The sequence below is a fragment of the Pristiophorus japonicus genome, chromosome 2, assembly GCF_044704955.1.
Source record: "Pristiophorus japonicus isolate sPriJap1 chromosome 2, sPriJap1.hap1, whole genome shotgun sequence".
Classification (NCBI taxonomy): domain Eukaryota; kingdom Metazoa; phylum Chordata; class Chondrichthyes; family Pristiophoridae; genus Pristiophorus; species Pristiophorus japonicus.
The window spans coordinates 90,573,873-90,588,118 of record NC_091978.1 but is presented as its reverse complement, the minus strand read 5'-3'; the positions used below and the strand labels follow the sequence as shown (position 1 = coordinate 90,588,118).

Below are 14,246 nucleotides of genomic sequence, written 5' to 3'. Positions count from 1 at the left end.
GTTATGCAATTAAAATGTAATTTGATGTTATGCAATTACAATCTAATGTTATGCAAATATAATATAATCTGATATATAATGATGATGTACTTTAGATGTTCGAATGTGGTCATGTTAAGTCATGTTAAAGCTTGTGATCACCTGTGCATATGGGGTAAATGAAAGCATTGCAATGTTTTGAATTAGAGAAAAATTGTAATGCAATGATTTGAATAGTTAATCGTTGTTTATCAAATTAAAGGTCAAGTGGTCGTCGAGTCCTTGGAGTCAACTGCCACTGAACCGTCTCCTACATCGCAGAAGGCTGAAGAAGAGGAGGAGCCACTGCAAACACCTGCTGCTGTGCTTCACCAGGAGGAGAAGGAGGAGGAGGAGCCGGAGGAAGAAGAAGAGATTTTTTTTGTGGGTGGGGAACAATCTGCGTCCATCTCGGTTGAGATGGAAGAAGCACCGGGACCAAGTGGTGTGCAGGTGGCGATGCCAAGGAGCATCATATTGCAAACGCCGACCCCACGGAGGTCTGGTCAGCGTGGCGAGCAATCGCCTGCCTTGGAGGGCTAGACAGGGAGCTTGATTTCCCTGTGCAGGGAGACGGTCGCGATTGGTCGTGACCTTATCCAGGGGTTCGAGGGATTCTCTGCGAACTGGAGCCAATTCTCTGCGAACTGGAGCCAGTTTCCAGCATCCTGGAGCGAGGTCTCCAGAATTTCTCCAACTGGTCTTCTAAGCAGTCACTGACTGCAAGGGAGACCTTGGAGGCCATTTGGCAGCAGACAGCCGCAACCAATGCCCTACGGCATGCGTTGCTGGCTGGACATGGCGCTGCACCCCAAGGTGTCTTGTCTGCTCGCAGCGAGACCCCTAACACGCAAGCGAGTACGGAGGGCACAGTTCCTCCGGACTCGGAAGTAGAGCCTCAGGCTTCAGCTTCCTCTCCATCACCTCCACTACGGCAGGAAGTCTTGACATCCCACTCTGCACAACATCTTGGTGTCGGTCTACGTAGACCAAAACGGGCGGGTGGGGTGCGAACACGAGGTGGGACAGAATCTGGAGGGAAACATGGCCGCAGGTAGGAAGGGGGGAGTTCTTTTCTATGTAGTTCACTTGCTTTAAAATGTTCACTTGCTGTTATCAAGTTATTATACTCTTATTATTATTGTTATTGCCACTAAATTGGTCAATTTTATTCAATAGTTAAATGTTCACTGGCTCACTTGTTATCATTACTTTCATTCTTTCTTAAATGATCACTTGTTAGCATGACTGAAATGTTCACTTGTTGTCATGAATGAAATGGCCACTTATTAGCATGACTGAAATACTATGTAAAAGCTATTTACTAAATTATTCCAATATATGAGATCTATTTAGCATAAATAAGTTGATAATACCTATTTATATTCCCTGTCCAAAATTTCTGAGTACAATTTTCTTCAATTTTACTCTCTAAATAACTCAGAACTATTCTCCACCTTTCCTCCGAAGTTAAAAATGGCGTCCGTAGTGCCCATTTCCCTCTGTAAGGCCCTGAAAAAGCAACTATTTTTGAGCATTCTTTTGGGCCTTGCATCGGCCCAGCGAAGTGCAAACTAAGTGCTGAAACTTGGGATGGGCCTTGTGTGGGCGATCATTTGGGTGATCATCTTGGCGATCAAAGTGGAAACTTAGGGGCCTATTTTTCCGGCGATATTTTGGGCCTAGTTTCCACTTTTTGCTCAAAATGGGCGATCGAGGTCCATCTTGGGCCATAGATGGGCCATAGATGGGCGATGTGAAGTGGAAAGTCTAGTCCATAATACCTACAATTAAGAATGACACTGAAGCAAAACAGAAAGCATATTCCAGTGAGTGTGACAGCGCCCATTTACACAAACATATAAATACCTTACTCCTGTGGCATAGCTCGTAACATGTTAGATTACAGAAAAAAATTGTAGATGAAATGCAGTATTACTCTAAATCAGTTCGAATGCATGTGTCGCTGAAATATCCTTCTCCCAAAGAGCCTCCAAGCCACTTAATATCACATCGCACCTACATGACAGCCTTCACTCTATAAATACTTCATTGCATGTAAATTGCTTGGAGATGTTTCTCACAAATGCGATAGGTACTGTATAAATATGAGTTCCTTCCATTTTAGGCAACAACTTGAATTCATATGGTGCTTTTAATATAGTAAAATGACCCAAGGAGCTTCACAGGAGCGTTATTGAACAAAAATTGACACCGAGCTACGTAAGGATATTAGGGCATATGAGGAAGGTTTAAAGGAGCGCCTTAAAGGAAGAAAGAGGTAGAGAGGATTAGGGAGAGAATTCCAGAGCTTGGGGCTAAAGCAGCTGAAGGGACGGCCACCAACACTTGAGCGATTAAAATCGGGGATGCTCAAGCGGCCAGAATTGGATGATCGCAGGTATCTCCGAGGATTGTAGGGCTGGAGGAGATTACAGTAAAAGAGAGGGGAGAGGCCATGGAGGGATTTGAAAACAAGGGTCAGCCTTTTTAAATCAAGGCTATGCTTAACCGGGAGCCAATGTAGGTCAGCAAGCACAGGGGTGATATGTGAACAGTACTTGGTGTGAGTTAGGACACGGGCAGCAGAGTTTAATGTGACCTCAATTTTACAGAGGGAAGAACGTGGAAGGCCGGCCAGGTGTGTATTGGAATAGTCAAGTCTAGAGGTAACAAAGACATGGATGAGGGTTTCAGCAGATAAGCTGAGGCGAGGCCGAGGCAGGCAATATTACAAAGGTAGAAATAGGCAATTTTAGTGATGGCGCAGATGTGGTCGGAAGCTCATCTCGGGGTCAAATAGCACAGCTAGGTTACGAACAGTCTGATTCAGCCTTAGACAATTGCGAGGGAGAGAGATGGAGTCAGTGGCGAGGGAACGGAGTTTGTGGTGGGGACCGAAGACAATGGCTTCGGTCTTCCCAATATTTAGTTGGAGGAAATTTCTGTTCATCCAGTACTGGATGTCAGACAAGCAGTCTGACAATTTAGAGACCATAGAGGGGTTGAGATAAGTGGTGGTGAGTCAGAGCTGGATGTTGTCAACGCACATTTGGAAATTGATGCTGTGTTTTCAGATGATGTTGCCAAGGGGTAGCATGTAGGTGAGAAATAGGTGGTGGTCAAGGATAGATCCTTGGAGGACACCGGAGATACTGGTGTGGGCGCAGGAAGAGAAGCCATTGCAGGTGATTCTCTGGCTACCTGATGGCTTGCATCCCAGGGTCTTAAAAGAAGTGGCCACAGAGATAGTGGATGCATTGGTTGTGTTATGTATGTAAACATTGTAACTATGTAAGACTTACCACCAGAGGACGCAACTGTTGGAGGCCCAAGGGTCACCTGCACATCTCGTGCAAGGGAGTATAAAAGGTTGTCTGCCGTGCTGTTTAGGCACTCTGGAGTTGTATTAAAGAGACTAAGGTCTGATTAGTTTTAGCTCACAGTACTCAGTCTTGTGGAGTTCTTCCATACTTAACAATTGCCGATGAGTAACAGATTACGAACTTTCACACGGACATGGCTGCCGTTGGTATTTTAGAGAGATTTGTAAAGGATGATGATTGGGATGTCTTCGTTGAGCGTCTTGACCAGTACTTCGTGGCCAACGAGCTGGATGGGGACGATAAAGCGATCAAGCGCAGGGCGATTCTCCTCACTGTGTGTGGGTCCACAATATACGGCCTCATCAAGAATCTGCTAGCACCAGAGAAACCAATGGAGAAGACATATACAGAGTTGTGTACGCTGTTTTGGGAACACCTCAAGCCGAAGGAGAGCGTCTTAATGGCCAGGTATCGCTTCTACACGCACCACCGTTCCGAGGGCCAGGACGTGCGAGTTATGTCGTCGACCTGAGATGCCTTGCGGGAACTTGCGAATTTGCTGGATTTTTGGGGGAAATGCTGCGGGACTTTTTTGTGCTTGGCATTGGCCATGGGGTCATTCTTCGCAGGCTGCTTTCCACCGAATCCCTAGACCTGAGCAAGGCCATCACGATAGCCCAGGCATTCATATCCACGAGCAATAATACCAGACAGATATCTTCCCAGCATCGAAGCTCACCAGCAAGTATTGTGCATAAAATAACGTCACTAGCAGGCAGAACTGCAGGCAGGGCCTACACGTCTGCAGCTGCAAGACCTAAGATGACTCAGAGTCCGCCATTGGGCATGAATTCAAATCCATTAGCATCATGTTGGCGCTGCGGGTTTAATCATCGAGCCCATCAATGTCAGTTCAAGCACTACGTGTGCAAAGGCTGTGAAACAATGGGGCACCGCCAGCGAATGTGCAAGAGTGCTGCGACTCACTACGTGGCAGAGTCGGCAGAGGATGATTGATCCGGCGAGAATCATGCAGAACAAACAAGAGAGGCAACTCAACCTGAGGAAGAAGTGTATGGGGTACACACCTTCACCACCAAGAACCCTCCTATTATGCTGACAGTCAAATTGAATGGTATTCCGGTATCAATGGAGTTGGACACGGGGGCGAGTCAGTCAATTATGAGCCAGAAGATTTTTGAGAAACTGTGGGGCAACAAGGCACAAAGGCCCCAACTGTGCCCGATTCAGACAAAGCTGCATACCTACACCAAAGAGCTCATACCAGTCATTGGCAGTGCGGCAGTTAAGGTAGCGTACGATGGAGCTGTGCATGATTTATCACTGTGGATTGTACCAGGCGATGGCCCAATACTATTCGGCAGAAGCTGGCTGGGAAAGATTCGATGGAACTGGGACGACATTAAAGCACTATCTTCAGTAGATGATGCCTCGTGCGCCCAAGTACTGAGCAAGTCTCCATCGCTACTTGAACCAGGCATCGGCAATTTCACAGGTGCTAAGGTGCAGATCCATCTAGTCCCCGATACAAGGCCCGTTCATCACAAGGCTCGAGCGGTTCCATATTTGATGAGGGAGAAAGTCGAGATCGAACTGGACAGACTTCAACGAGAGGAAATCATATCGCCAGTCGAGTTCAACGAGTGAGCCAATCCGATTGTTCCAGTTTTGAAAGGCAATGGCACGGTCAGAATCTGCAGAGACTATAAGGTAACAATCAACAGAGTTTTGTTACTGGATCAGTACCCACTACCCAAGGTGGATGACCTGTTCGCAACGTTAGCAAGGGGGAAGTCATTCACCAAGTTGGACCTAACCTCCGCCTACTTGACACAGAAGCTGGCTGAATCTTCGAAAAGATTGACGTACACCAACACGCACAAAGGACTGTTTATATACCACAGGTGCCCTTTTGGGATTCGCTCGGCTGCTGCCATCATCCAGAGGAACATGGAGAGTCTGCTGAATTCGGTTCTGCACACCGTTGTGTTTCAAGACGACATCCTGATCACTGGTTGTGACACCACAGAACACATGCACAACCTAGAAGAGGTTCTAAGTCGACTCGACAGAGTGGGACCCAGGCTGAAATGCTCCAAGTGTGTTTTCCTGGCGCCAGAGGTCAAATCTTTGCGGAGAAATATTGTAGCAGACGGCATCAGACCCACGGACTCAAAGACAGAGGCCATCAAGAATGCACCCAGACCACAGAATGTGATGGAGCTGTGTTCGTTCCTGGGACTCCTCAACTATTTTGGTAACTTTCTACCCGGGTTAAGCACTTTGCTGGAACCGTTGCACATGTTGCTACGTAAGGGTGATGACTAGGTTTGGGGTAAATCACAAGAGACAGCCTTTGAGAAGGCCAGAAACCTACTTTGTTCTAATAAGTTACTTGTACTGTATGACCCGTGTAAACGATTCGTGCTAGCTTGTGATGCATCTTTGTACGGGGTCGGCTGTTTATTACAGCAAACCAATGTATCAGGCAAACTTCAACCTGTTGCATACGCGTCTAGAAGTCTGTCTAAGGCTGAAAAAGCCTACAGTATGGTCGAGAAAGAGGCGTTAGCATGTGTATATGGGGTTAACAAAATGCACCAATATCTATTTCGACTTCGGTTTGAGCTTGAAACTGACCACAAACCATTCATTTCGCTGTTTTCAGAAAGCAAACATATAAACACCCCAAAGATGTCGCCTATATCTATATTATCCACCACAGACCAGGCACAGAGAACTGTGCTGATGCCCTCAGTCGGCTACCATTGCCCACTACCGGGGTGGAAATGGCACAGCCCGCAGACTTGCTTCTGATCATGGATGCTTTTGAGAGGGAGGGGTCACCTGTCACTGCTGGACCAGCCAGGATCCTGTGCTATCATTTGTAAAAAGTTGCGTCCTCAATGAGAGCTGGTCGGCTGTTCCCGGGGAAATGCAAGATGAAATTAAGCCGCTTCACCGACGCAAAGACGAAATGTCCATCTGGTCGGATTGTCTCTTATGGGGTAATGGCGTGGTTTTGCCAAAAAAAGGTAGGGAAACATTTATACGCGACCTACACAATACCCACCCAAGCATAGTCATGATGAAGACTATAGCCAGGTTGCATGTTTGGTGGCCCGGCATTGACTCGGACTTAGTCATGCGTACACCAGTGCAACACGTGCTGAGGAGTCTGTGGTCATGGCCCTCCAAACCGTGGTCCAGGATCCATGTAGACTTTGCTGGCCCCTTTCTCGGAAAGATGTTTTTAGTTGGGTGGACGCTTACTCTAAATGGATTGAAAGCGTAATCATGTCATCCAGTACATCCACTGCCACCATTGAAAGCCTCCGAGCTATGTTCACCACCCATGGCTTGCCCGACAACCTTGTCAGTGACAATGGACCGTGTTTCACCAGCTCGGAATTCAACGAGTTTATGACCCGCAATGTCAGGACTGTCCCATTTAAGCCCGCATCCAACGGTAAAGCGGAACGGGCAGTCCAAACTATCAAGCAGAGCTTGAAACACGTGATGGAAGGCTCCTTGCAGACCTGCTCATCTTGGGTTCTGCTCAGCTACCGGACGCGACCCCACTCGCTCACCGGGGTTCCCCCCTGCAGAATTGTTACTGAAGCGAGCACTCAAAACCTGGCTCTCCCCCGTCCACCCAGATCTAAATGATCATGTGGAAACCCGGCGTCACCGGCAAAACATGTACCAGGATCGTGCGACTGTATCGCGTGACATTGATGTTAACGACCCGTGTTCGTCCTGAATTACAGTCATGGTCCTAAATGGATTGCTGGCACTGGCTTGGCCAAAGAGGGGAATAGAGTGTTTATTATCAAACTATTGAATGGACAAACGTGCAGAAAGCATTTGGATCAGACCAAACTGCGGTTCACCGACAACCAGGAACAACCTGAAGAGGACATCTCCATCATCGATCCACCAGCACACACCCAACGAACAATCAACCTCATTGTCAATCAAGAGGATGAACCCACCATTCCCAACAGTCCTGTCAGACCAGCCGCGCCGCAGTGCAGCAATGGTCCAACCAACTCACCCATACCAGAGTTTGAACTCAGACGATCAACCAGGGAGCATAGGGCCCCGGATCGTCTCAACTTGTAAATATTTTGTATCAAAGACTTTGGCAGGGGGAGTGATGTTATGTATGTAAACATTGTAACGGTGTAAGACTTGCCACTAGAGGGTGCAACTGTTGGAGGTTAAGGTTCTTGAGAATTACATAGCACAGTAAATTGATGATTCTATGATAGCACAGTCATGAATTTGAAAAATATTACAAGATGTGACACAGGTTAGCAAGAACATAAAAAAGCAAACCAAGCCATATTGTTCTTATGTTCTTATGTAGGATTTATTTCTAGAGATATAGAATTGAAAAGTAGGGAAGTTATGCTAAACCTGTATTGAACCTTGGTTGGACCCCACTTAGAGTACTGCGTACAGTTCTGGTCACCATATTGTAAAAAGAGGCACTGGAGAGTGTGCAGAGAAGATTTACAAGGATGATACCAGAAATGCGAGGCTATACATATCAGGAAAGGATGAACAGGCTGGGTCTCTTTTGTCTTGAAAAAAGGCTGAGAGGTGACTTAATAGAGGTCTTTAAAATTATAAAAGGTTTTTATAGAGTGGATACAGAGAGAATGTTTCCACTTGTAGGGAAGAGCATAACTAGAGGCCATCGATATAAGATAGTCAGCATGAAATCCAATAGGGAATTCAAAAGAAACTTCTTTACCCAAAGAGTGGTGAGAATGTGGAACTCGCTATCAGAGGGAGTGCTTGAAGCGAATAATATAGATAAATTTAAGGGGGGGGGCGAGACAAGCATATGAGGGAGAAGGGAATAGAGGGTTATGCAGAGAGATTAAGATGAGGAAAGATGGGAGGAGGCTCGAGTGGAGCATAAATGCCGGCATGGAATGACTTGATCAGTGTTGTATATCCTATGTAATCCTATGTAATCTAGCTCTATTGCCACAGCACAAACCTGCCCATATTTGGCAATCACACTTGAAGACTTTTAAAGGAAATGGAAAATTAAGCTTGCAAAGTAACAGGTGTTGTTTTTAAACTCTGGTTGTGTTTGCATATCAGATTGTAAAAATATCTTTCTTCAGTTCTAATGAAAGGTGGTCAACTTGAAACATTAAACTTTGTTTCTCTCTCCGCAGGTGCTGCCTGACCTGCTGAGTATTTCCAGCATTTTCTGTTTTTATTTCAGATTTCCAGGATATGCAGTTTTTTGCTTTTGCAAAATAAACTCTTGTTCTGTGAATAGTTCTACCTTTTCACTTCTTAGCAAAGAATTTCTGAAATTATTTCTTTTAAGTTTTAATTCTCTAGGGAAGGCCAGAAGATTCGTGATCCTTTAAAAGCTTATAACAATCTACAATTTCAACATTTTACACAGACGGATATTAATAGTATTAAAACAGAGCCAATGCACACAGAGAGATAAACAGGTCATTTTCAGGTTGGGAAACTGTAACTAGTGTGGCAGTGATCAGTGCTTGGGCCTCAGCTATTTACAATCTATATCAATGACTTAGATGAGAGGACCGAGTGTAATATATCCAAGTTTGCTGACGATACAAAGCTAAGTGGGAAAGTAAGCCATGAAGAGGACGCAAGGAGACTACAGGTTAAGTGCGTGGGCAGGAATGTGGCAGATGGAATATAATGTGCAGTTATTTGCTTTGGTAGGATAAATAGAAATGCAGAATATTTTTTGAAAGATGAGAGACTAAGAAATGTTGGTATTTAGAGGGACCTATGGGTCCCTGTACATGAATCACAGAAAGTTAACATGCAGGTACGGAAAGCAATTAGGAAATCAAATGTTATGTTAGCCTTTGTCGCAAATTGGAATACAAGAGTAAAGAAGTCTTACTGCAATTATATAGGGCTTTGATGAGATCACACCTGGAGTATTGTGTACAGTTTTGGTCTCCTGACCTAAGGAAAGCTATACTTGCCTTAGGGGGAGTGCAACAAAGGTTCAGGAGACTGATTCCTGGGATGGGAGGATTGTCCTATGAGGAGAGATTGAGTAGACTAGGCCTATATTCTCTAAAGTTTAGAAGAATGAGAGATGATCTCATTGAGACATATAATATTCTTAAATGGCTTGGATAGGGTAGATGCTGGGAGGCTGTTTCCACTGGCTAGGAAGTCTAAAACTAGGGATCACAGTCTGAGAATAAGGGGTCGGCATTTAGGACTGAGATGAGGAGAACTTTCTTCACAGAGGGTTGTGAATCTTTGGAATTCTCTCCCCCAGAGGACTGTGGATGCTCAGTCATTGAGTATATTCAAGACAGAGATCAATAGATTTTTGGATACTAAGGGATATGGGGATTGTGCGGAAAGGTGGAGTTGAGGTAGAAGATCAACCATATGGCTGATCTTCTACCTCAACTCCATCTTCCGAATGGCCTGCTCCTGCTCCTATTTCTTAAGTTATGTTCATGAAGTTAATAATCCAGCAGCCCAAGCAGATCAATGCTGAGACACAACCCAAGGACCAGAAGTCAAAATTCTAGCCTCAAATAACATTCATGCTTACTTGCCCTCATTTGACAATTGTTACCAAATCCTGGAGATGGAACAGAAAGAGTGATGCACTTTGAGATCATTCTGTAGAAGTGCTTGCTTTAACATCCATTATGTAATAAGAGTGACATTGGAAAAGCCCGTGATCTGGTGTCGCCACCAAAGGAAGTTTGAATAAAGCGTTGAAACATCCAAGTCTCTGAGGTAAATGTTCATGTTAGATTATGCATAATGACACTTACCTTCAGAGTGAGAAGCATGCAGAGGTATTTCTTTTTGTCACCGACAAGCATGGCATTGCTAATGATTGGTAGAACATTCTTCACAGCATCCTCAATGGGGACTGGAGCTATGTTCTCTGCACCAGCTGTGATTATCAACTCTGGAATAAAACCAAGATAAATAGTACAATTTACTACATTAATTACTTGATTTAAAAAAACCCAGAAGTACTAGCATAAATACCCAAGTAAATATTTAATAAGATGCACCAAATCAATGGAATAGCATTACTCTGGTCTTAAATGGCAATGCCTTGGCAGATATCTGCCATTTTGTAAATAATAGAGTAGAAAAGCACAAATATTCACATCCAATGGTTGTGTGTAAGTAGCAACAGATCATCAGATTAAGCTACTAAATATTGTGTTCAAAACTAGTTGACTAGCCCAATTTACTCCATGAAGATTCTAATTATAACATGTACAATCTTTACATGGCTGACATACATTGGGGACTATGATGTGTTAGACAATCTAAATTGAGTATAAATAGGGTAATGTTGTTCCGAAGGAGGGTACAACCTGAAAATACTGATTATCTCTCCCCTCCACAGATGCAGGCTGTTTTTATTTCATATCATTTCCAACACTTGCAATATTTCACTTTGTATTTAAATAATGTAACCATCTCTGGGAGCTCCCACTGTGCAGGACCTCGTAGCAGAGAAGTGGAAGTTTCATCCTCTATTCCTGTGAGTTCACAATCTTAACATGCTTTATGGACAGGTAGAATGGAGGTCACACATCTTGTGCCACTTTTGTTGCCCCTCTCAGTAAGGTAACAGCAGCACTGGCAATGGCCCAGCACGAGCCGCCCTTCAGCAGCCTCTTGGCCATGAGGTACATGCCTGACAGGGTGTGGGGCGGGTAGGGGGAGGGATTTGCATATCCCAAGAGACAAGGAAAGGAGTGCTGAATTTAACTCCAATTACAAAGCTCAAACTGAAGACATTTTGTTGGCAAGTTGCTGAAATTTAGTTCAAACATTTGCTTCCAGTGACATCACTTCTTTGGCTGAAATGCCATTAGAATTTGAGGCTCAATATTTTAAAGACCTTCGTCAAAAATTAACCTATATTTTTTTTAAACAAATGAGCTAACCGTCTTAATAGTGATCTTCAATACTGGCACAAGTATCATAAACTCTGATACATGTATCAGCCTTGGCTCAGTCATAGATTGTGGGTTCAAGCATATAATTTAGGCTGACACTTCAGTGCAGTTCTGAGGGAGTACTGCATTGTTGGAGATATGGATAAGGGGGCATAGAGGCCGAGACTAATAATCCAGAGAAGTGAGTTCAAATCCCACCATAGCAGTTAGGAAATTTCAAATCAATTAATTAAATAAATCGGGAATTAAAAAAGCCAGTATCAGTAATGGTGACTATGAAAGATTGTCGTAAAACCCCCTCTACTGTCCTAAAGCCTATATATGACTCCGGACCCACAGCAATGTGGTTTACTCTTAACTGCCCTCTGAAATTGCAGAGCAAGCCACTCAATTGTACCAAACCACTATGAAAAAGCCAATCAGATGGTAATGTTTCACCGGCTTTTAAATAGGAAAAACCACGCAGGAACGGTATTTTGAATGGGCCAAAGGGAACTTTGCCAGATGGACCACCCGATATCGATCTAGGCATCGGATTTGAACACGACAAAGGCACGCCAAGCCCAGTCAACACTGCAAAGTCCTCCTCACTACAATCTGGGCCCAAAATTGGGAGAGCTGTCCCCACAGACTAATCAAACAACAGCCTGACATAATCATACCCACAGAATCATAGCGTTCAGTCAACATCCCAGACTCCTCCATCACCATCCCTGGATATGTCCTGTCCCACCGGCAAGAGAGACCCACCAGGAGTGGCAGCACAGTGATACATAGCTGGGAGGGAGTAGCTCTGGGAGTCCTCAACATTGACTCCGGACCCCATGAAGTCTCATGGTATCAGATGGGTGAGGAAAGCACCAACTGCCCTCCATCAACTAATGAATCAGTACTCCTCCATGTTCAACAATACTTGGAAGAAGGGCTTAGCAAGGGCACAGAATGTACTCTGGTGAGAGACTTCAATGTCCATAACCAAGAGTGACTCAGTAGCACCACTACTGACCAAGCATGCCGAGTCCTGAAGGTTCACTACTTGACCTTGTCCTCACCAATCTACCTGTCACAGATGTAGCTGGCCATGACAGTATTGGTAGGAGTGACCGCCACACATTCCTTATGGAGACGATGTACTGTCTTCACATTGTGTTCTGTGGCACTACCACCGTGCTAAATGGGATAGATTCAGAACAAATCTGGCAGCTCTTGGCATCCATGAGGCGCTGTGGACCATCTGCAGCAGCAGAACTGTATTCCACCACAATCTGTAACCTCATGGCTCGGCATATGCCTCACTCTATCATTACCAGCAAACCAGGCGACCAACCCTGGTTCAATGAAGAATGTAGAAAAGAATGCCAGGAGCAACAACAGGCATACCTACAAATGAGGTGCCAAACTGGTGAAGTTACAGCACAGGACTACATGCATGCTAAACAGCGAAGGCATCTTGCTATAACCAGAACTAAGCTATCCCACAACTAACGGATCAGATCAAAGCTCTGCAATCCTGCAACATTCAATCCTGAATGGTGGAGGCTCAATGAACAGCCACATCCTCACTGGTTGCAGAGCCTAGCATGTGAGTGCAGAAGACAAGGCTGAAGTGTTTGCAACCATCTTCAGCAAGAAGTGCCAGGTGGATGATCCAGCTTGGTCTCTTCCTGGAGGCCCACACCATCAGCCAATTCAATTCACTCCATGTGATATCAAGAAACGGCTGACCACATGGGATACAGCAAAGGCTATGAGATCCGAAAACATCCCAGTTGTAGTGCTGAAGAATAGTGCTCCAAAACTAGCCATGCCTCTAGCCACGCTATTCCAATACAGCTACAACACTAGTGTATACCTGACAAAGTGCAAAATTACCAGGTATGTCCAATTCACAAATCCAATCTGGCCAATTACTGCCCCGTCAGCCTATTCTCAATGATCAGCAAAGTAATGGAAGTGTTGCGAACAGTGCTATCAAGCGGCACTTATTCACCAATAACCTGCTCACCGATGCTCAGTTTGGGTTTCATCAGGATCACTCGACTCCAGAGCTCATTACAGCCTTGGTCTAAACATGAACCAAAGAGCTGAATTCTAGAGATGAGGTGAGAGTGACTGCCCTTGACATCAAGGCAGCATTTGACCAAGTGTGGCATCAAGGAGCCATAGTAAAATTGAAGTCAATGGGAATCACTGTGAAACCTCTTCACTGGCTGGAGTCATACCCAGCATAAAGGAATATGGTTGTGGTTGTTGGAGGCCAATCATCTCAGCCCTAGGACATCGCTGCAGGAGTTCCTAAGGGCAATGTCCTAGGCCCAGCCCTCTTCAGCTGCTTTATACATGACTTTCCCTCAATCATAAGTTCAGAAGTGGGGATGTTCGCTGATGATTGCACAGTATTCAGTTCCATTCACAACTTCTCAAATAATGAATCAGTCCATGCCCGCATGCAGCAAGACCTGGATGACATTCAGGCTCAGGCTAATAGGTGGAAAGTAACATTCATGCCACACAAGTGCCAGGCAATGACCATCTCCAACAAGAGAAAGAATCTAACCACCTCCTCTTGCATTCAATGGCAGTACCATCACCGAATCCTCCACCATCAACATTCTGGGGGTCACCATTGACCAGAAACTTAATTGGATGAGCCACATAAGTATTGTGGCTACAAGACCAGGTCAGAGGCTGGGAATTCTGTGGCTAGTGACTCACCTCCTGATTCCCCAAAGCCTTTCCACAACCTACAAGGCACAAGTCAGGAGTGTGATGGAATACTCTCAACTTGCCTGGATGAGTGTAGCTCCGATACCATGCAGGACAAAAAGCCCACTTGATTGGCATCCCACCCACCACCATAAACATTCATTGACTTCAGCACCTGTGCAACATGGCTGCAATATGTATC

General features: G+C 45.0%; 1 protein-coding gene across 1 annotated transcript in view; it reads right to left on the bottom strand.

Annotated features, from left to right (window-relative positions):
• The window catches only part of LOC139228815 (long-chain-fatty-acid--CoA ligase ACSBG2-like), a 165,205-nt gene that overhangs the window by 35,701 nt on the left and 115,258 nt on the right, over positions 1-14,246 (bottom strand). The window contains 1 exon segment of the mRNA XM_070860220.1: positions 10,187-10,326. Within this exon segment, the coding sequence (XP_070716321.1) occupies positions 10,187-10,326 (140 nt within the window).